The sequence below is a fragment of the Cynocephalus volans genome, chromosome 6, assembly GCF_027409185.1.
Source record: "Cynocephalus volans isolate mCynVol1 chromosome 6, mCynVol1.pri, whole genome shotgun sequence".
Classification (NCBI taxonomy): Eukaryota; Metazoa; Chordata; class Mammalia; order Dermoptera; family Cynocephalidae; genus Cynocephalus; species Cynocephalus volans.
Window position 1 is genome coordinate 128,497,142 of NC_084465.1, and position 21,919 is coordinate 128,519,060.

The window sequence follows — 21,919 nt, forward strand, 5'->3', positions numbered from 1 at the left end:
GTATCCGATGTTAATATCTTATGAACCCATTGTCTCAAGCCATTGTCACTGCCACAGCCTTGGTTTTGGACCTCATGCCGTCTCAACAGGAGGACTGTCCGCCTCTCTTCGACAGTTCCCTGATTTCTTGTCTTGCCTCTTCCATCATCTGAGCAGCACCCACAGTGATCTCGCTCCACTGTGAGCTCTGACCTGCTTCTGCCCTTCTGCAAATCTTCCGTTAGATCCCCAGCGCCTGGACTGCAAGGTTCAGCCTCTTGGCACGGTGTATCAGGCCCTCCGTCTTCCCACTTCCATCCTTCAAGACCCAGCTGATAAAGCACCATCTCCTGTGTGGAATGTGCCCGCACTTTGCTAAGTGGGGTACTTTTCTGATTTGAGAATCCGAACAATATCTGCCTCCTTAAATGAATTAAGAAACGCATTGTCACCTTCTGTACGTTGTACAGTTATTATACATCCTATGAAATTTGAAAAACATGATCAGACTCAACTGTCTTTTTTATATAACTATTTATTTCTCTGTTTTGCTCTATATTATGGACCATTTTTAACATTTTGTATTTATTTAAGATGTCTTAAAATATGACATACTGCTAAATTTAAAAGTAGACAGATGAGCATAACATCTCAACTTATTATAAAATATCTTTCCTGTTAATCATTATCCATCTCATTTTTATTTCTAGTTTTTTATTGTATTTTTTATTACTTAGATCATCACTTTTTTCTAATTTAAAAATCTATTTTATCGATATCTTCTTGCTCCAAATAGTTGATTTCTAATCCTAAATTTAATTATTTGTTCTGACTTTTTATTTATTATTATTATTATTATTTGCTATGACCTCCATTTTAATCTGATACCATCTTTGTAAACTTTATTTTAAAGAATTTTGAATAAATAGGATAGACTTTAATGCAATCTCAACTTTCAGTCTGTTTCGTCTCTTGAAGATAAAGTGTAATTCTTAGAGACTGCATATACTTGAACTTTAAAAAAAAATCAAGCCTGTAATCCTTCATAATCTTATGAATGAGTTTAATCTATTTGTATTTTATATTATATTTGAACAAACACTTCAAATTATTTTTAGCTTGTGGTTGGATCTAATAAATAAAATCATAGTTACTATTTTAATACTGTCATATATTTGAATCTGTAAGTTTATCTTTTTTCGGCATTACTTGGCTTCTCTTTTCACTTGTGTTGTTTCTGAAGTGAACTTTAACCATTTCCCTTTAAATGAAATCAGAGGGCAATCTCAGACCAGTGGCCTGCTTGTCCTATGCTTAACTTAATCCTCACAGTGACTGTGTGCAGTGCCAGGGAGCCTGCTGAGTCCAGTCAGAATTGCATCTGGTGGGAGGAGCCCTGAATCATCACGTTTCAGAGGCAACAGCAGAATTTCTGTTTTCAAGCCATGCAAGTCCCCCTGTGTGAGTGGACTTTTAAGGAGTAGTGGTCCTAGCATCAGGTGCTATATCAGGGAACACTGGACAGAGGAGCCCCAGATGGAAGTACCGATGGGCTCCATTCTGGGCAAAGAAACCTCTAGAAATGGCATGGGAGTTCAGGCCCTCAGCTGACCAAAGTGGTGTCCAGAGCACAGCACTTGTTCAAGCAGATGTCTGGAAAACCCAGAATCAAGAAATAGGCTGGTTAATTTGCTAACCAGCTTGGGGATTTCAGGTAAATTCTAGTCTGAATTCACCCCTAGGCCAGATCCCAGTGAGGGACAGAGCGGGCCGCCTCTTCTCGGTATAACAGCGAAGGCTTTGGGGTCAGGCAGACCTTGGTCTGGGTTTCCACTCCCTACCTGTGAGATGTGGGGTAAATTACTTCATCTTACTTTCCTCCACTGTAAGTGAGGATATTAGCGGTATGCATGTTGTGTGGCTCTTTTACAGATAAAAAAGAGTTAAAGAGAAAGCAAGGAAAAGTACCTGACCCTGGGAAGGGCTCAGTAAGTCTTAGCTGACATTATTGTTATATTTAGACCATGAATGAGAAGGGGTAATATAGTATATTTCCAGGCTGGCCTCTCTCTGATTCTGGAACTGGGGAGAATTGAGCTGCCACTGACCTGAGCCAGGCTGATCAGGGGCAGCAGGAACAGACATTGTCACCTTAATCAAAAACATTCCCGAAGCATCCTCATGGAAGAGTACATCTTTGAAACCCTTCACAGCGACTTGCCCGGCTCTTTATATTTAACAGGTACTCAGTTATCAAAGAGAGAGGGAAAAGCATTAATAGTAAATTCTTTGCTCAGAAAACCATTATGTTTCTTCTCCCACTTTTTCCAAATTTTTCCTGCTTTAATTTAAACGCAAGGATTTTGTTTCCAGAAACTTTTCACTTTGGCTTTTTTCTTCTCTCTGACTCCATTTCTTGATCTAGTTCCTGACTTGGTCCCTTAAAGAGAATGACCATTATCTTTGGGTCTCTCTGATTCTAAGATGAATAGAAATCAGCAAAAGAAAAAAAAAAAGAAAGAAAGAAAGAAAAGCAGATCCATCTGACCCTGACTTGTGCTCACCACCTGGTGACTGCCTCTGGCTTTACTGTTTGAATAACCTCCGGGCGTCCCATCCACCCCCACAGCACAAGGTTGTGCTCCAGAACAAATATTTGTCCCAATTTTGAACAAAGTTAGGGAGCTTTTCTCTTACTTCTTTTTCTCGTTTTTCAAAATGAACTGGACTCCTCTGCTGTTGCTTTGAACTCAGTTCTGAAGGAAGGAGTGGAATTCTCCCCAGACCATCTTCTCTGGAGAGCTCGGAAGAGCTGCCCAGCAACATGGAAGGCCTCACGTGCTTGCTCATCTGTTTCTTTCTTTCTGAAGCACAAGCCTTTGAAATCCCCACCAATGGACTTTCTGAAGTGAGTATTTCCATAAGACTCCTTGCGGTTGGCTTATTCATATGCTCAGTCAGTAGCTTATTTCATTTGCTCATCGATGACCTGAATCTGTGTAGAGCGGAATGTTATGAGAACATTCATCTGAGGACAAGTGCTTACTGTTATAATTACTGGAGTGTGTATTTACTTTTTAAAGCATTAACAGGTGTTGCATGGGAATTAAGTCAAGTTCAATGGGCAGGTACACAGTGTACCATTTATGGAGCACAGTTGCTCACTCCTTACCGAAAAAATGAGGATAATAATAGACCTAACCCAAAGGGGTGTTATGAGAATTAAATGATGTATGTAAACTACCTAGCACAGTGCCTGGACTAGTAAGTGCTTAATAATTAATAACTATTATTATTATTATTGTGAAAAAATATCATTATCACTCTTTTACTAGAGGTATAAGAAAAGTCATTGTCAAAGCACCCCTGATTTTCATACCCACATGAACAATGGTTTTTGTATGGACATTTTAAATATTCCTGTGAAAGGGAAAGCTGGCAAGTGGGCCTGCAAAGTGCAGGAGTAATTCCCATTAGCTCAAGGTCTCCACTTTGGACTCTTAGACTTCCCCAAAGTAAGCAATGTCTTGGACTGAGCCATTCTGGAAGCTGTTTTTATACTGGAAAAGCAAAGTGTGTTATTGGACTATCCTAGCAAATGCAGAGGCTTGTAATGCTTGAGAAGTGGATTACCTCCAAAAATGCCAAAGAATACGATGGCACATTTGCAGGGGGGAGAATCACTCTGTCTGCTTAGAAACTATCATATTCTCCAACACTTTAAAAACAACCAGAGTGTGTTGGAAATCTCAGATTGAAGCCAAGGCATCCAAATGTATCTGTGCTTTTTCAGCCACTTCTTAGTAGTATTCCTTTCATGCCTATATTTTTTAACTCAGGGAGACTATACAGTTCACATCTGTCCCGTCCAACACTGCTAATGCCCCCAAGATCTATCAGGCACTTTTCCAGGCACCTGACTAATCACTGGGTCACTTTGATCCCTACTTGTCTGTCCCATCATCTCCTGGAAAATTCAAAACTGAATTTCTGCATCCAACAAATGTGAAGGTGTTAATTTCCATTCACTCACCTCTGAGACACAATCAGCAAAAATAAATATATTGAAGTAGTCATTGTATAAGAACATGGGGATTGCCCAGAGGTAGAGGAAAGAGTATAAAATAACATAATGAATACCACCATACCTCTTTTTCTCTAGATCTTGTTTTTTAAAATACAAATAAACATCTTATAAATTCTTTTTTAAGTTTGCAGAATATGGAGATCTTGTGGAACTGTCCCCAGGCAAATTTCAATTTGTTCCAGAGAACCAGAGGTATCAGGTACGGTAAGCTTTACTTTCCAAAGGGAAAATGAATAAAAGAGACCATAGCTGAAGAAGTAAGAGGCATATTAAAATGATTTTTGCTAGATTTTCTCAAGAGCTTGTTTTTTAGCAGAGAAGGGTCTAGTGGTTTAACGCCTAGGTGGAAGCATTATCAAGGTGAAATAAAGTGAGACCTCCACACAGCTGTCCAGTGGCCTCAAACCATAATGGTCACCCTAGCCCCTTAAAGGATACATTGCTATGTGTTTTCTTCAAAATGTTAAGATTATGGAATGATCTTACCGCCTTCTAAGGAAGGACTTCCTGGTAGGAAGGCTTTTCTTATTTCAATCATAATAGACACTTCCTGCTGAAGCCCCACTTTCCCCTTCATCTGGTCACTCTGTCTGGAGAAGTGGCTCAGAGAGCACCTTGGGAAGGAGAACTGGCCACACTGGACTCTGCATCCTCGAGAACACCAGTGGCATCATAGACAAAATCCCCTAAGTAACGGGGCAAGTTCTCTGGAAGAGTTGGCTTCTCCCATATGGAGCCCACATGCTGAGAAAGGAGGAGTTTATGGAAGCTAAGCTGACCAGTGACTTATTTTGTATGGATGTGAATTTCTGACTTTCTTAAAGTTCAGGTTTTTTGTAGACCAATAATATTAAAACCCAGTATGTAAGTCCTCATGTCAAGATCTTCACCTAGCCAGAAGAGAGAAAACTTAGTCGTTGAACATTGCATTTAAAAAGTCTAAAACAAGGCAACCGTTGACCTCACTATGTCACTAGCACCCACTAAAACCTCACTTCATCCCAAATCTGAGGACAAATCAGGCAAACTAAGCTTATATCCAACACCTGACCTATTCTTTTACAATGCAGCAGACATTAAATGTTTACCCATTGCTCTTAAGCTTCCAAAGGCAAAGGGGTTATCTTTGTCCACGCCCATAGGAAAGCCATCGGTGCGGTAATTGTAAAGCAGGGCGAGTGCTCTGAATAAAGACTATACTGCTACGAAAACACTTAGTAAAGGAAGCTGACCTAGTTCAGGAGTTAGCTTTAGTTAGTTCAGGAGTGAGCAGGAGTTAGCTATGTGGGGGTGTGGGATGGGGGGACCTGGAAGGAAGAGCATCGCAGACAGTGGGAACAGCACGACCAGAGCCCAAGACAGAGTGGGGCATCCAGGTCACCATTCAACTGAATAAAAAATAAGTTAGGCAAATAGAGCAAAGGGGATATATGCTCCCCAGGAGGAGTTTGGTTGAATGTTTTCATTTTAAAATACTTGTTTTCGCGTCATATCAAAGAGCGATGTGCATGCAACCAAAAATGGTTGAGAAACTTGTTCTGAGAAACTGACAAGTGGGAAAAGTTTTCAAGAATATTCAGTATTTATGTCCCGGCTCCAGTGAATGAATTGCAGCTCAGTATTGAAGAAAAATAATTTTTTTTGACTGTGAGAACAGTTTTTGTCCTTGAGGTAGTAGGTAACAGAGCTGAAGAATGATCATCTGACTTCCTTTCACAGAGAAGCCTTCCTGGAGAATCAGGAGAAACAATGGTAAGTTTGCTTTGATTCTGTTAGAAATTGATGTCTGAACGATTTTCCTGTTAACTATTACCTGGAAATCAATCCTCGTGTCTCCTTTGTCTTCGTCACTGAGTATGTACCTGTCTTTCGAAATACCCCCTTACCCCATTCTGTTTGGAAGAGTTTCTAAAATTCAGCATTAAAGAGCACAGTATTTGCAGACAGGACAGATGCCACCAAGAGCTGAAAATGTGCTCTCTCTTTATCTTCTTGAGTTTTGCCAACAGCACAGTTTTCATCCAACCATGTGCGTTGATGTATTTATTCTGACTTACCAGTTTTGATTTAAATATATGACACCTGACAGCATTGGAGCATAAATGTCTGTGGGAAAGGAACTCTTACACATGAAGTGGCCCAATTCTCTAAGATGTTCAAAGTAGACCTTCCTGTGGCAAGAAAACACCCAAAGGATGTGGTTTATGTTGTACTTCCTGCTCCAAACTGACAGAAATTGCCAGAAGCACACACTTAAGGGCAGGAAGTACAAGTACATTAGCGTGGATTTTATCTCAGCTTGAGGTGAGCTGGGTGCTAACTAGTTGAAAGGTTTAAACTTGGATGACAAAGTTTGGGAGATAATACCTCTGGTATTGAAATAAGCAAATCCTTTTGGAGAAAAAAATCTAAATCTGATGGGTCACACAATTGCCATAGACCTGAAAAAGCTTGCAGTTGTCAGGGACCTCCTTGAGCCTTGCCTTAGAGCAAAATGAAATGCTCAGACTTTTTACACTGGAGCTGCCTTCAATCAGCAAGGGATTGGTTGGACCAATAACTGCACCAAAATGCCCTCTCCATGATATTCTGCTGTTTGCTCATGCCTATCGGTGTTCTCATAGCTTGTTTTAATTTGAGGAAGGAGAATAGGACTGAAGATGAAATTGTAATAGACGAGATTGAGGAAGGAAGGCAGCAGTGTGGGGTGTGGGGGGCCACATGTGTACTTCCACCCCATAGCACCCCTGGGCTGCAGCCCCCTCTGAAGACACAGCAAGGAGCCCATTCCAACCTTGCAATCTTGAATCCTTGCCACATTTGACGTTATTTCCCAGACTTTCTCAATCCAGTCTTGCATCCCACAACCATTTTCTACTTGTAGTCTAATTTAAAAATCATTATTGACTCATAGAGCTAAAAGGCATCTCAAGGAATCTCAAAACAGAGGCAGACTTCTGCCTGTGGGATGTTCAAGCTAGAAGAATGCTGAGCTAGAGACCGACCAATGTGCTAGAATTGCTCATGACAAGTAACATGTAGTACTGTTAACACCACATACATAGCGAGGTTCTATTAGCACAGTGATGCTTTCTTGTCAATTTCAGGAAGAGGTGGACCAAGTCACCCTTGACAGCTATAAAGTCCAGTCCACTATTACTTCTCGCATGGCCAACACTATCATCCAGAGCAAAGTGGTGAACAACTCCCCAGAGCCTGAGAATGTGGTGTTTGACGTTCAGATTCCCAAAGGAGCTTTCATTTCCAACTTCTCCATGTGAGTAACTCCTATGCAGAACCAGAAACTGGAAATGCTCCACTCACACAATCAAAACCCCTCATAGTTAGGATGGACCTTTGTGGTCAACTGTTCCAGGGGTTCTCACTTCCAGAACTTTGGACCTGTTGGCTGTCAAGAGTCACTGTGGGGTGGGTCTCAATAATTTGTGTCTGTTCAAAGTGTCAGAATCTGTGAAGGATTTGCTTTGTCTTTCTGATAAGTTACAGCCAACTTAAAGCTATCTCTGTGGTCACAACTTCCTACTTCCTTGCATTTTTATATGCTTTCTTAGGGGGAGAAAAATGTATAAAATTGCCCTGGCTTGCAGAAAACCACATGAGTCTGTGTGCGGCAGGTTGGGGTCCACCAACAGCAATATGTTTCTCTGTAGAAAAAAATGTTGAGGACACTGATTAAATCCAGTCACTTATCCAGTGCTTGCATTCCTCTGTTATACCACTGACAAGTGGGTTATCTGGGTTTGACTTGATTATTTCCTTAATGACAAACCCACCATTTCTGAAGGCGATCAACTCAATGATTGACAGTTTTATTAGAATTATTCCTCACACTTAATTTAAATATTTTCCATTTTATACCCAATGACTCTAATTTTAATCATGTAGAATAGAATAAAATTCTCTACAAAATAAATATTGACGTGCTCATGGATGAAATGATACACTGTTTGAGACTGGCTTCAAAATAATCGAGATGGAAAGTGTGGGAGTATAGATTGGCCCAGTATTAATAATGGTGTAGCTCAGGGATGGTTCCATGGAGATCTCTTATATTATTCTCTCTACTTTTTGTATGTTTGAAAATTTCCATAATAAAAAAAAATGAACTATTTCAATATCTTTCAAATAGTTGAGTTCTCTTGTCTACTTGGAAGCTTTGGGTATCAAGGCTACAGACTCCCTGTTCTTCCAAGTGCTTGGAATGGTTTCCTATCCCCTGAGCATCCAGGTTCATTCCCTGATCCTGCTCCAGGTGGTCAATATCCCCCTTAGGTCGCCTGCAACAGAGCACAGTACTCTGCATGCAGTCTGCCTAGTTTTCATTGAGACCTTAGGTTTAGTTACTTCTCATCTGCTTTTGTCTCTCATACCCCAAGGTAATTAGTGACAATTGTGCATAAATAAAATAAAGAGTTCATTACCAGGCACTTGGGCTGCTAAAAACTGCAGAGTTGTGTTAACTATATTTTCTGCACAGGACAAGATAGGTGGAAAAAACCACTAGGTGACTTTGAATTGGTATCCTTTCAATTGGCTCAAATATTTATAACTTTTTAAAGTCAGCCTTTTCTAAAAAGTGAAGGGAGAAGGAAAAGTTTCTCTGTAGTGGTGTTATATGACACTATGTCTAAAAATGACATTTAAAACTATTGTAATAAATTCTTATTTTTAAAACACGTAATCAGAACTCATTCTAGGTTTCTCTTCTTTCTGTTTTCCTTTATTCTTCTTTTTCTACCCCATCTCATTCCATAGAAGATTGGAGGTAACAAAAGATAGACTAGTGAGACATACATTTATTTTGGTCTTCCTCTGTGCAGAGCTGAATTTACAGGACCAGAGAAGATAGCTGCTTATTTGCCACAATTTAAAATGCGCTGTGTAGTCCTCCCTACCAGCCAAAATATCTCTTCTGGCTTTTTATCAAGGTCCCAAATATTCTACCAAGGGAGATGATTTCCTTTTGTCTTTGAGCCTGAGTGTAATTTGATGGAAGAGTGCTGGCCTGGACACAGGGACTCTTGTTCTAGCTCTGTCTCTGACCAGCTGGCTATGTGACAAGTGAGCAAGTCACTTGTCTCCTGGGGTCTGACTTCTCTCACCTAAAAGGGAAAACCTAGAAGTACACCTCCATATGTGTGCTATTGGCATTTGGGACAGGAAAATTCTTTTGTGGAGCTGTCCCTCACATTGTGGGATGTCCTCTCATAAATGCCAGGAGCACCTCCTGGTCATCACAATCACCAAAGACTTCTTCACACATTTCTAAATTCCTCCTTGGGAGAGATAGTGTCCATTTGAGTCCCATAAGTTCCCGTTTGTTTCTGTAATTCTACTGCTCTGACCAATTATTACTTGGCAAGGATTAGGTGCTAGCCAGCTAAAAGTAAGGTGGGTAGGGACGAGGTGCAAAGAGAAGACGTGGTCCCCAAGGGGGATACTGTAGAGATGACAGGGTTCAGCAGCACCTCCTCTGTCTTTATTCTCCACCCTTGCAGGAGCACGTAATATGCTGCCTCCGTCAGCTCAGCTGCTAGAACAGAGCACCATCGACTCGGCAGCTTAAAAACAACAGAAATTTATTTCTCATAGTTCTGAGGGCTGGGATGTTCAAGATTGAGATGCTGGAAGATTCGGTGTCTGATGAGGGCTCACTTCCTGGTTTATAGACATGGTGGAAAGGTATAAGAGAGCTCTCCGGCATCTCTTTCACAAGGGCACTAATCCCATTCATGAGGGCTCCACCCACCTGGCCTAATCATCTCCCAAAGTCCCCACCTTCTAATACCATCATATTGGGAGGGTAGGATTCAACAGGTGCATATTGCAGGGGACACAGACATTCAGTCCCCTGCATACTCCCATGCTACACCAGATTCTTAACTTGTAGAACAACAATCTGATGAAGCAAAAATGTAAGTCAGATAATTAGTGATTTATCAGTCACCTCTCATAGTCATATGTGTCATTCAAGATGGATACCCAAAGAGAACAACTCTTAATCTGAAGGATAAAATTTGAAAATGAGAAAAATATTTAAACACCAACAACAATACATGAGGGAAAACTTTTAGGATAGTAGCCTATCTAGCCCCTCTCAAACCACACTGTCAAATAAATCCTTGAATTACTCACATGTCTCCCTTCTTGTTTCTTATAGATGCAGGATGGCCATCACCCCCACTCAATAAATCAACCTTGCCGGATTGTTTGCTTGGTGCATGTGTGTGTATGTGTTTTGCTAACACTACCATTCCAGCCAACTGGCTGCCTTCTGTCATTTTCTAGGACTGTAGATGGCACTACATTTACTAGTTCCATCAAGGAGAAAACTGTGGCCCGAGCTCTCTATGCACAGGCAAGAGCCAAAGACAAGCTGGCTGGATTGGTAAGGTAAGGACTGAATGAACCGAGCTGCCCTCTCCTTTCGATTGCTGCTTCCCCCCCCATCCTATCCCCCAACCCAGCCTCCAGAAAGGCACGAAACCTAAGCACATGGCAACATAGTCAGAATTAAGTGTCACAGTTTCTGTTTCCCTAAACGCCTCTGTTCAACCACTGGATTTTGGGAGATGTCACATAAGTTGTGCTCATATTGCTTGTCTTGCAGGAAGATGGATGTTCTATAAATAAACACTGATTTTTCTAAAGAACATGGAGAGGAACTACAAAAATATTGGGGCTCTTGTTACAAAACAATATAGGGAGAGAGGAAAAAGTTTAGAATTCATTTTAATGATTTATTCTGCCTTATTTTTGTGGGATAGGGCCTTCCTTATCTAATTTTTTTTTTTCCTCTTATAATCTTAAATAAGACACTGGGAATGCCAAACCACCCTCACAAAAGCAATCTCTCAAGCAAGATACTTCAAAGACATTTTCAACATCTCACTCCTTACACTGCAGATCAAATCTTCTGCAAAATCTTGCCATGTTTTTTTTCCTCATCTCTTCCGTCTCTACATCCCGAAAGTTACCTTTAGTTGACATTCTTTTCATTTCATGTATGCATTTGTTCATTCAACAAAAATGCATCACATGTCAACTCTGTACCCTATTCTGTTAGAGACAGCAGCAACATGGAAACAAATGGTCAGGCTCATGGAGGACAAAGACAGAGACCAGTGAGTATGACATCCATAGTGGGACAAGAGCTAATGTAAAGAGAGTGCAAGATGCTCCAGGAGTTCTAAGTGCCACGTGTGTAACTCTGTCTTGAGGTCCAGGAAATCTTCACAGAGGACTGATGTTTGAGCTGAGCCGTAATAGATTAATTTACAGAATTCAGCCTGGTGGAGAAAGGAGAGAAGAAATTCCAAGCAGAGTAAGCTCCTCCAGGTGTTTTATCTTTATGAATCATTTCGCCTTCTTTACCCATCGTTTTGACCACATCATCCATTCATTTATTCACTCCACAAATATTTATTTGTAACAGAAACTCTCCTGGAGATAGAGCAGAGAGCAAAGACCTCAAGTTCCACTCACCCCTCAGATAAACATGGCCCTCGTGCATGCGCTGCTCTGAGCTTTGCACCAAGCCATGTGCATCTCTTTCTTCATCTACTCAGTATCCCAAACTGTGGCTTGCAATACTTCCCTGATCCCCGATGGGCTGATTAGGCACAATCCCACCTTGCTTACTTAGTTATTTCATTTTAAAAAGTCAGTCATTATTTATCTTAAGCTGAAATCACCCTCATGGGATAATTCCACTGTTTTCTCTTTAAAACCATAAACACCTCAAGTTCAATGATCACATTGTACTCGATATGTATAGTGATGAAATAAGGCCTTTTGCTGGAAATATGTACTCAGTTTGATGAAATAATAGATTTCTTCTTTCTGAAGACCTTCAAAAATGTAAAGAATTCTAGAATGAGTCTCAAATTCAGTATAGGGAATGTGTGCGGTCTTTGGGGTCATCTGAACTGGGGCTTAAGTCCTGGTCCTACCATTGATTAGCCATGGGGTCCTGAGCATGTCCCTTATCTTCCTGAGTCTCACTTGTTATCATCTGGAAAATGAGAGTAATGACATGCATCTTGCAGAGCTACTATATCAGGGATGATGTATGTTAAACGCCTGGCACAGAATAGGGACCATCACTGGTAGCTTTGAGCAGATGACACTCAAATCAGTAAGACGCTCCAGAAGCAAAAGATCAGGCAGGAGAGGAGAGTGAAGTTCTTGGTGGGATTAAATTTATCTAGAAGTTACACTTAACTCTATTGCCTCTACTCTTCATTTTCATGAACTGAGCCGGTCAGATCACCCTGGAAATTCTACACGCCCCCTGCTCAGATTCTGGGTCGTGTGCCTCTATGGTGCATGTAATGACCGATGCTGGGGCCTCGCCCCTTTAGGAGCAGTGCTCTTGATATGGAGAACTTCCAAACCGAGGTGAACATCCTCCCTGGGGCAAAGGTGGAGTTCGAGCTTCATTACCAGGAGGCGAAGTGGAGGAAGCTGGGATCCTACGAACACAGACTTCACCTGCAGCCCGGACGGCTGGCCAGACACCTGGAGGTGAGCAGGGATTTGTAGGTGGAAAGTGACACCCTCCTTTCACGGGCCCTGTCTCTGATTTCGAGTTTCTCTTTGTCACCACTATTCGTGGTGTTGATGCCACGCAGCTGTGCAAGGCCATGTGGTGCACTGATGAGGTGCTGGGTTTGGATGAGGTGCTGGGTTTGGAGTCAGCCATGCCCCTTCCTTACAGATTTCAGTGGCAGCTGGGCTCCTCCTCAGCTGCACAGTTTTCTAGAGCTGACATAACTAACAAAGGACCACAAACTGTGCAGCCAAAACAACAGAAATGTTCTCTCTCACCGAAGTCTGAAATTGGGGGTTGGCAGAGCTACACTCCCTTGGGGGGCTCTGGGGAAAGTCTGTTTCTTGCTGCTTCTGGTACCGGCAGCTGCTGGCACCCCTTGGCATGTGACCTTGCAGCCTTTCCTCTTCAGTCTCCTCCTCTGTGGTCACATCGCCTCCCCCTCTGAGCATCTCAAATCTCCCTCTGTCTTTCTCTCATAAGAACACTTGTCACTGGATTTAGGGCCCACCAGGTAATGCAGGATGACCTCCTCCCACAATCCTGAACTTCACTGCATCTGCAAAGACCCTTTTTCCAAATACGTTCACATTCACAGGTTCCAGGAGTTTGAATTAGGCATAACTCTGGGGTGGCCACTGTTTACCCACGACACTAATATTCAGGGACAAGTTATCCTGAGTTTCCACTTCCTCATCTGTAAAAAGGGAACCTCTGTTCCTTAGGTGTAAGTGAGATGAACTTGCAGGAATAGGTGGCAAATAGCAGAAGCTCAATGACCGTCAAGTTAGTCATCTTCTGCCTCCCCAGCTATCATCGGCCCAGAGGAGCAAAGCCTTCGGCGTTGGCTGGCTGACTATTGATTTCAACTCACCTTTGCTGTCATCTTCATCTCTTACTTGAAACACTGAAAAGGGCTTTTCTTTGCTCCAGTCTTTGTGGCAACGGACATTCTGTGTAAGAGGCAGAGCTAGCTGAAACCTAGGAGAGTACACATCCCACGTACCTCTCCATCAGACAGACGGCAAAGTGAAGCAGACAGCTCGTGAATTGTTCATAGACGTGGAAGATGAAAGGGGATGAATTGTGATGAAATTTAATTCCAATTTGAAATGCTGCATATCTGATCAACAATGTTCACCGTTTGGCATCAGTGGAGTATCAGGGTATATGTTGTTGAGTTCTTTTCTGGGCCATACCTAGCACATGCAATGGCTTTGTGTGAATTAGAAAAAGATGCCTTTCCTCCAGCCAAATGCAGCCCCATGCCAGGCAAGTAGGTGGCCAAGATGCCCTACACCACTAAACACATGGTCCTGGTTATCTTTCCAGTCATGAAGATGAATGTGTGCCAGTCACCCCCACTCTCTTGCTTGATGCTAAAAAGCATGAGGCTACCGGTTAGATGTGGCTAATATCTAGCCTGTAAGAAGGCAATTTTTGAGATTGTTGATGACAATAATAATAACCGAGTGAATGATATGAAAATACTTGTCTTCTGTAATATTTTGGGCAAGGTATTTATACCTATTATGTCATTGAATCCTCACCACAACTCATTAGGTGGATGTCATTGTACTTAATTTACACACACGAAAATGAGATTCAATAGACTTGTCTGAGGTCACAGAGCTAAAAAGAAATCAGGGTTTGAGTCTAGGTCTGACTGCATCTAAAACTACATTCTGTGCTATGAATCCAGGAACTTAAGTTTGGTTCCTTGGAGAAAATGATTCTTATCACACACATCAGGTAGCACATAAATCTTTCTTACATTTCTGACATTTTATTTACTCTTAAATCTCCCATGCTCTTAGGAATTCCTCATTTTAAAAATAGGACAGACAGGGGTTTTGGTATATTAGAAAGTGTTAGGCAAAGAGGCAAGTTTCCTGAGTTCTGACCCAGAATTGGCACTAACTAGCTATGGGATCTAGGCATTTTTCCTCTCTGGCCTTAATTTTCTTTTATCTGTGAAATAGGAGGGTTGGACTGAATGATCTTTATGGTATTTTCCACCTCTAATATTCTATGAAATTTATCCATTTCCAAAGAGGTTTGATCTTATCCAGAGATAAATTGAGGAGAAGACATAAAATTATAGACCTTTTCCTTGTCTTTATTCCAGGAAAGCTTTCTAATCACCATCAGAAGGGCCACCCAATTGGAAATACATTTCTCTTACAGGAATCAAGGAGAATTCGATGTCTTTTCACACCTTTCTTGATGTATCAAGTTTGGGGAAAGCTTTTTATTCCAATTCTTATGTTTCCTACAGAAAGACAAGCAAATATGGTGAGGGGCTCCAGACCACTGTGGCCTGGTCCCAACCTCTCAGCAGAATGAGCTGCAGGGCCTCAGGCGCATGCCCCCAAGTGCTTAGTGTACCAGTGGGTCCCACCTGACTGCAGGGCTGAGCACCAAACTGAACACAGGATTGTTAGGAATGTCTGTAATTGTAGGGGAAAGTCCTTCCCTTTGCATCCTCTTGTGGAGGGAGCAAACCTTGTTCTGAGAACCTTATGCTCATTTACAGATAGAATGTTGTGAAAAAGTGAAAGCAAAGGCCCCTTTTCTCTGCAACTTCCCTGGACTTTCTTCCCTTTCCCCTAACAGCCACTCCATTATCTACCAGTAATGTCTTGGTCAGACTCTCCTGAGACATCTGGTCTACCTGATTCTGCATAGGCTTAGTTCTTGCCAATATGGAAAGCCAGCTGATCTTTTGGAGATAGCAGGAATCTTGGAGGCAAGTTAAGTTCACATCTTATGCTGGAATGTGTAATTTTTTCTTGGTTAAGAAAGAAAATGTTGGCTCTGCTCATACCAGCACCTATGACTTTAGGAAAGCAGATTAAACAAGAAAAACTTATAGGGAAAAAACAGGCATGATTCCAAAACCAGGGGCTTCCAAGGTGATGATAGTTCATCACTGTGGCTAGTGATCCTAAATGAGGAAGAGGAGCAAGGAAACCAGTGTGTGCACCGGACACTGTCTGATGATCTCACATTTAAATGAGTATGTAAAAAAGATGGAGAGGCATCTCATGAAAACACAGACAGTGTATTGTGGCATGGGGCCTAAACATAGCATGGCAATGCTAAGTGAAAAGATGGAGTTGGGGCTGTTGAAAGTCAAACAGCAGGGTGGGAAATATTAAGAGTTCAGGCCCTGGGTTTGAAGTCTCTCTCTCTCTGCACTTACTGGCTGGGTCACTCTGAGTCTCTGTTTTTTCATGTACAATAAGAAATAACAAATAATAACAATAACAAATAATAGTAATATTTGTGAGAGTGAAATGAATTAATACATGTGAAATGCTCAGCACTGTACTTAGAATATAATGAGCTTTTGAGAAACGGCAGCTATGACTACGATTTGTCAAGAGTCACCAAAAAAGATTTTCCTCTGTTGAGCTTTGTTCAAAGCAAGGGGACAGAGAAGGAATAAAAATGCCCAGATATGAAGAAAACAATCTGTTTTTGATGGAGCTACAGAGCAAATGCAGAACAACCCAATAATAGCTTTCCCTCTTCTTTTTTCCCCTAACAACATGAATGCTCTTATAAATAAGAGTAGGATAGAATGAAAAAGGGGAATTAAATCCTAGGGGAATGAGGTAATAGAAAGAGAATACTGAGTTGCCAAGAAGGGGGTAAGCCTCCATGGTGAGTTGAGTCACCTCCCAGGGAATTTGAAGAACTCACGGAAGTGATCATGGAACCAGGGAAACTCAAAGATGGGAAAAGCATCAGAGGACTTATTAGTAAATTTACTTCCTACTAACAATGCCTTAAAAGACTTAATGCTTTGAATACTTTTCTCTCCCATCTCTAGGTAGACGTGTGGATTATTGAACCTCAGGGAATAAGATTTCTTCATGTTCCCGACACATTTGAAGGTCATTTTGATGGTGTTCCAGTCATATCTAAAGGACACCAGAAGGTACCGTAAGCATTGCATGTTGCCAAGTGTCTAAATGGCCACTAGCTCCTGGGTTCTGTCCTCCTCCTGTGCTCTGGAGAATAGAAAGAGGTCCGGCGTTGAGCTGAGGACATTGGATGAAGGGACAGTGATCCCTGCACAGAGTCCAGGGTCTTTCACAGGATGTACAAAACAATACTCCCAATTGTCACTCTATGCTGACCAGAGACTGTCCCTTTTGGAGCCTCATTTCTCCCTCAGGCATCTGCTTGACCAGTAGCTAAAAACAGCTTTCACATAATATATGGAAGATTTTCATTAATCATCACAAGAAATATTCAGCTTAATTCTCTCTGCCTTCATTGCCAATGATAACCAACAACGAAGAGGTCAGACTCCTTTAAGAACCTTTCATAAATGTCTCCCAGAGCTAGTAGCAACCCCTTCCATGGTGGTTGGAGAAAATGCTTTGAATTTTTTTTTTAAAGGCCCAAAACCTGGCAAACAGCACCACACTCCGGCAGACATCGAGACACTGCCCTCCAAAGCCCTGGCCCCGTTCCTTCCATCAGTAACAGGTCTACTGGTGTTGACTGGATGCAGCAGAGCCATTGGGCAACACCTCTTCCCCTGTGTGCATGAGCAGGTGCAGTGTTGAGCCTCCTCTGGAGAGGGAGGGAGCACAGCCCCGGCTCTAACGTCACTGTCCTTTCCAGGCGCATATCTCCTTCAGGCCCACAGTAGCGCAGCAAAGAAAATGCTCCAAGTGCTCTGAGACTGCGGTGGATGGAGAGCTGGTGGTGATGTATGATGTGCACAGACAAGAGAAGGCTGGTGAACTCGAGGTGCGGACAAAGAACTGTTTCTTGGTGGACAAACTCTGTTCACCAAGGTCTGTGGGTAGTTTCTGGCTGCTGAGCCAAGGGTTGAGGCTGCAGAGAAGAGATTAAAATCACATTTCTCTAATATGCCACCAAGCATTATGTTTTATGTCATGAAAACTAAGTACAGGGTCACCGGGTTGCCCTTGTCCCAGAAGGGCACTTCTATGCCTCATAGGAAGAACAATAGAAAGTTACCAAATGGGAATTTTGGATAACCTCCCAACACCCTTTGCAATTAGATGATAAAAAAAAAAAAATGCACAGAAAATATGGGGTGAGGAGGCACAACCAGAGCCTAGAGAAGGATCTGGAGCCAGTGGTGAATTCCAGGGTCAGGGTTTATTGTGAGAGTTCTTGGAAGGTTTCATTTCACCTTTTGTCATGTCTTAGATGTGTATCTCCATTTCCTTTGTGCTAAGGTAAGAACCCTTACAGTGTATCAAAAGGCTGTGAATCTCTCCAGGGACAGAGGGCAGAGAAGTGTCTTGGAGGCCATAGCCACATACCCTGCAGCTGGACACTGTAATGTCCTGGACAGAAGCAACCAAAGGGCAGTGGAAAGAAAAATATACGAACCTGTCATTGGAGCCTACAGTAGGGGACGAAAAGGGTGGGCAGGATTCCAGCTGGAGTGGCCTCCCATTAACCTTGAGAAAAATCCAAATTTCCTAAAGTGGCACAGGAATGTCCTTCTGCACTGTCCGGAAGTCTCCTCCCCACCCTTGATCCCCAACCCAGCCCAATTCCTACACCCATGGGCTAACTGCATGCTCATCCTCATTTCCCAGAGTAGATGGGGAAGCCTCTACTGAGGCTTCATCTGAGTTAGATTTGCCTCCTCTGGGCTCTTTTGGAGCCCTTCACTTTCCTAGTCATGACACTTAACACACTGTGCTAAAAATTGCTTTGTGTCTGTCTCCTCCACTGGCTGTGAGACCCATGAGAGCAGAGAGTCTGCCTGATTCACTGTGGGTTAGCAGGATGCCTGGATCAGAGGCTCTCAGTAAAGACTGAGTGGAGTGGAATGGAATGGAGTGGAATGGAGATTGGAGTGGACCAGAAAGAAGTGGAATGGAGTGGAGTGGATTGGAGTGGAACAGAGCAGAGTGGAGTGGAATGAAGTGGAGTGGATGGAGTGGAGTGAAGCAGACTGGAGCACAGAGAAATGGAGTGGAGCATAGTGTAGCTGAGTGGAGTCAAGTGGAAGAGAGTGGAATGGAGTGGAGTGGAGTGGAATGGAATGGAGTGGAGTGGAGGGGAATGGTGTGGAGTGGAGTGGAATGAACAGAGTGGGGTGGAATGGAGTGGAGTGGAGTGGAGTGGAATGGAGTGGAATGGTGTGGAGTGGAGTGGAGTGGAATGGAATGGAGTGGAATGGTGTGGAGTGGAGTGGAGTGGAGTGGAATGGAGTGGAGTGGAGTGGAGTGGAGTGGAGTGGAGTGGAGTGGAATGGAGTGGAATGGAGATTGGAGTGGACCAGAAAGAAGTGGAATGGAGTGGAGTGGATTGGAGTGGAACGGAGCAGAGTGGAGCACAGAGAAATGGAGTGGAGCATAGTGTAGCTGAGTGGAGTCGAGTAGAAAAGAGTGGAGTGGAGTGGAGTGGAATGGAGTGGAATGAACAGAGTGGAGTGGAGTGGAATGGAGTGGAATGGAGATTGGAGTGGACCAGAAAGAAGTGGAATGAAGTGGAGTGGATGGAGTGGAGTGAAGCAGACTGGAGCACAGAGAAATGGAGTGGAGCATAGTGTAGCTGAGTGGAGTCGAGTGGAGTGGAGTGGAACAGAGTGGAATGGAGTAGAACAGAGCAGAGTGGAGTGGAATACTCTGCTGAGAAGGCACGGATCCTCACAGGAAAGGAACGAAGGGAGCAGCAGGAAAACGAAGGGATGGGTGGGTGTCAAGCTCCCTTCTGCTCACCATCACTCACCTCTCCTCTCTTCATCCCCAGGGCCCCATCTCTCTATCTTCTAAACATTGGTCCTGATTTGACTCACAAATATGTTCTATTTTTCAGGTATTCAATGGATATTTTGTCCACTTCTTTGCTCCTGAAAACCTGCACCCAATTCCCAAAAACATCCTCTTTGTTATTGATGTTAGTGGCTCGATGTGGGGAGTTAAAATGAAACAAGTGAGTGTCCCCCTCGTTTGCAGTGGTGGGTGGGACTACCTGCCCGTCTTTGATCTCTTCCCAACAAGGCAATCATTCAACGCTTCCTCCCCCTTAGCACCAAAACTCAGTGACTATGGTTACTCACTGAGGGTGTGGACTCTTCCCAGTGTTGAGATTATTGTGTGTTCTAGTCATTCATCCCTTGTAAAATTCCCTTTCTTCTCATCTCCCTCTTTCCTGCTTCCTCTTTTCTCTCTTCCTCTCTTTTCCATGCTGTGTTCAGTATTTCCTTGAAAAACCGCCTCAAAACTCACCTCTTTGAAACATTTCATCTCTACATAACCTCTAACCTGGCATCTGATCACTCCTATTCTTTTGGTTCTTTTGCATAACAGTTTTCTGTAATATCTTGCCATTGTTTACAAGTAACTCTTAAATTATTATATGCATATTATTTCTTATTATGTTGTACTTTCTTGAGAGTGGCTATCCTGATCCATATCTTTCAGTTTGGAGCTCAGTATAGGCTTATTCAATGATAAATGGCACAAATGCAAATCTAAAAAATAAACAAGAAGATTTCTTAATTTATCCATCAGTCTATCCATCCAACCAATTCGAACAATCAACTTACTGTTATTCACTCAACAACTATTTTGATCACCCAAGTGTTCACTACTATTCTAGGATCTGTAAGGAATCCATGTCGTGTATGGACCCTGCCCACCTGTGCTTATACTCCAGTACAGGGTTTTTCAGCTGTGGCACTATTGATACTTTGGACTGGGTCGTTCTTTGTTGGGGGTAGTGGTGCTGTCCTATGCGTTATGGGATGTTTAGTAGCATCCCTGGTCTACCACGAGATTTCAGTAGCACAATCTCCTCCCCAGTCATGACAATCAAAAACAACTTCAGATATTGCCCAATGTTCCCTGGGGGGAGTAATTGCCCCCAGTAGAGAACCACTGCTCTAATATAATGGTTCACTTACGGCTTCCTTCTTTCCATCATTTATTCATTCAACAAATATTTATGAAGCACCTACTATGTGTTAAGCACTTAGTTCATCAACAAAATAGATCAAAAGTATAAAAAGAAAAAACAAAAAAATCATCCCTACCCTCAGGGGCTTATGGAACTTCAATTCTGGGGGTGGGTGGGACAGAAAATAAACGATACACACAATAAGTAAATTTAAGAGTATGTTCAACCGTGGTGTTATGAAAAAAGTGTTTTTGTTTTTGCTTTTTTTAAAAGAGGGGTATATTAGGCATCAGGAGTGCCAATTGCAGAGAGATGAAATTTTAAATAAGTTTGCCATTGAAATAGGTGGTTTTATTGAAAAGACCTTTGAGGAAACCCACAGAAGGTGAGGGGAGAGTGGCGCAGATATCTGGGGGCAGCAGAAAGAACCAATGCAGCGGATCTAGTCAGAAGTGAGCCAGGCACGTGCAAGGAACAGAGAGAAGGCCAGTGGGGGAGAGGGCGGGAGATGAGACCTGATAAGTAAGGGGCAGGGCAGGTCTTGGAAGACCTGCCAGGTCGTTAGCAGAATGTTGGCTTATACTCAGAGAGCTGTTGGTGGGGAAGGGGTGTGGGGATGAATGAATGAGCGACATGATTTGACGTTACTGAAGGGCTGCTTCATTGAGAAGAGACCAGCGTGAACCCGGATGGCATCTGTGGATGTGGGCAGAAGTGATTATATTCTGGAATCTGTTTTGAAGGTAGAATGAACAGTATTTCCTGAAGGGTTTGCTGTGAGGTGCAGGGGAGAAAAGAAGGCTGAAAGACACTGCACAGCTTTTAACCTGAGCAACTGGAAGGGTGGAGTTTGCCACCGGTGAGCTGGGAAAGACAGCAGCAGAACCAGACATTGTGGGAAGTGTCAGGGCTTTGGTTTTGGACATGTTGAGGTTGAGATGTCTGTTAAACGTCCAAGTTGGACATGTCAAAGAGGATGTTGGCTATACAGGTCTGGTTTTCAAAAGTGAGATATGGAGATAAACAACCAGGCGTCATCAGCATGCAGCAGGCATGTACAGCATTGAGACTAGAAGAGATCACCAAGGAGGAGGTGGAGAAGAGAATCAAGATCAAACAGTAGAGCATTTCAATATTAAGAATTTGAGGAGAAGAGGAGAAACTAGCAATGGAGACTTAAAAAAAAAACAACTAATGAGAGGGGGAGAAAAACCAAAAGAGTATGAGGCCCTGGAAGACAAGTGAGGAAGTTGTGCTCTGGAGGGAGATGTGGGCAGTTGGTTCAATACTGGTGATAGGTTGAGTGTCACGAGATGTGAGGATAGTCCATTGGGTTTAGCAACATCAAGGTCATTGGTGACCTTGCCAAGGGC

General features: G+C 42.7%; 1 protein-coding gene across 1 annotated transcript in view; it reads left to right on the forward strand.

Annotated features, from left to right (window-relative positions):
* Nucleotides 1–2,803: 2,803 nt before the first annotated feature.
* Nucleotides 2,804–21,919, forward strand: part of ITIH2 (inter-alpha-trypsin inhibitor heavy chain 2) — a 37,732-nt gene continuing 18,616 nt past the window's right edge. Inside the window, exons 1-9 of the mRNA XM_063100735.1 lie at nucleotides 2,804–2,887; nucleotides 4,191–4,265; nucleotides 5,786–5,818; nucleotides 7,174–7,343; nucleotides 10,376–10,480; nucleotides 12,451–12,613; nucleotides 16,477–16,584; nucleotides 17,280–17,408; nucleotides 19,464–19,580. Coding sequence (XP_062956805.1) covers nucleotides 2,804–2,887; nucleotides 4,191–4,265; nucleotides 5,786–5,818; nucleotides 7,174–7,343; nucleotides 10,376–10,480; nucleotides 12,451–12,613; nucleotides 16,477–16,584; nucleotides 17,280–17,408; nucleotides 19,464–19,580 — 984 coding nt within the window. The remainder of the gene's footprint in view (nucleotides 2,888–4,190; nucleotides 4,266–5,785; nucleotides 5,819–7,173; nucleotides 7,344–10,375; nucleotides 10,481–12,450; nucleotides 12,614–16,476; nucleotides 16,585–17,279; nucleotides 17,409–19,463; nucleotides 19,581–21,919) is intronic.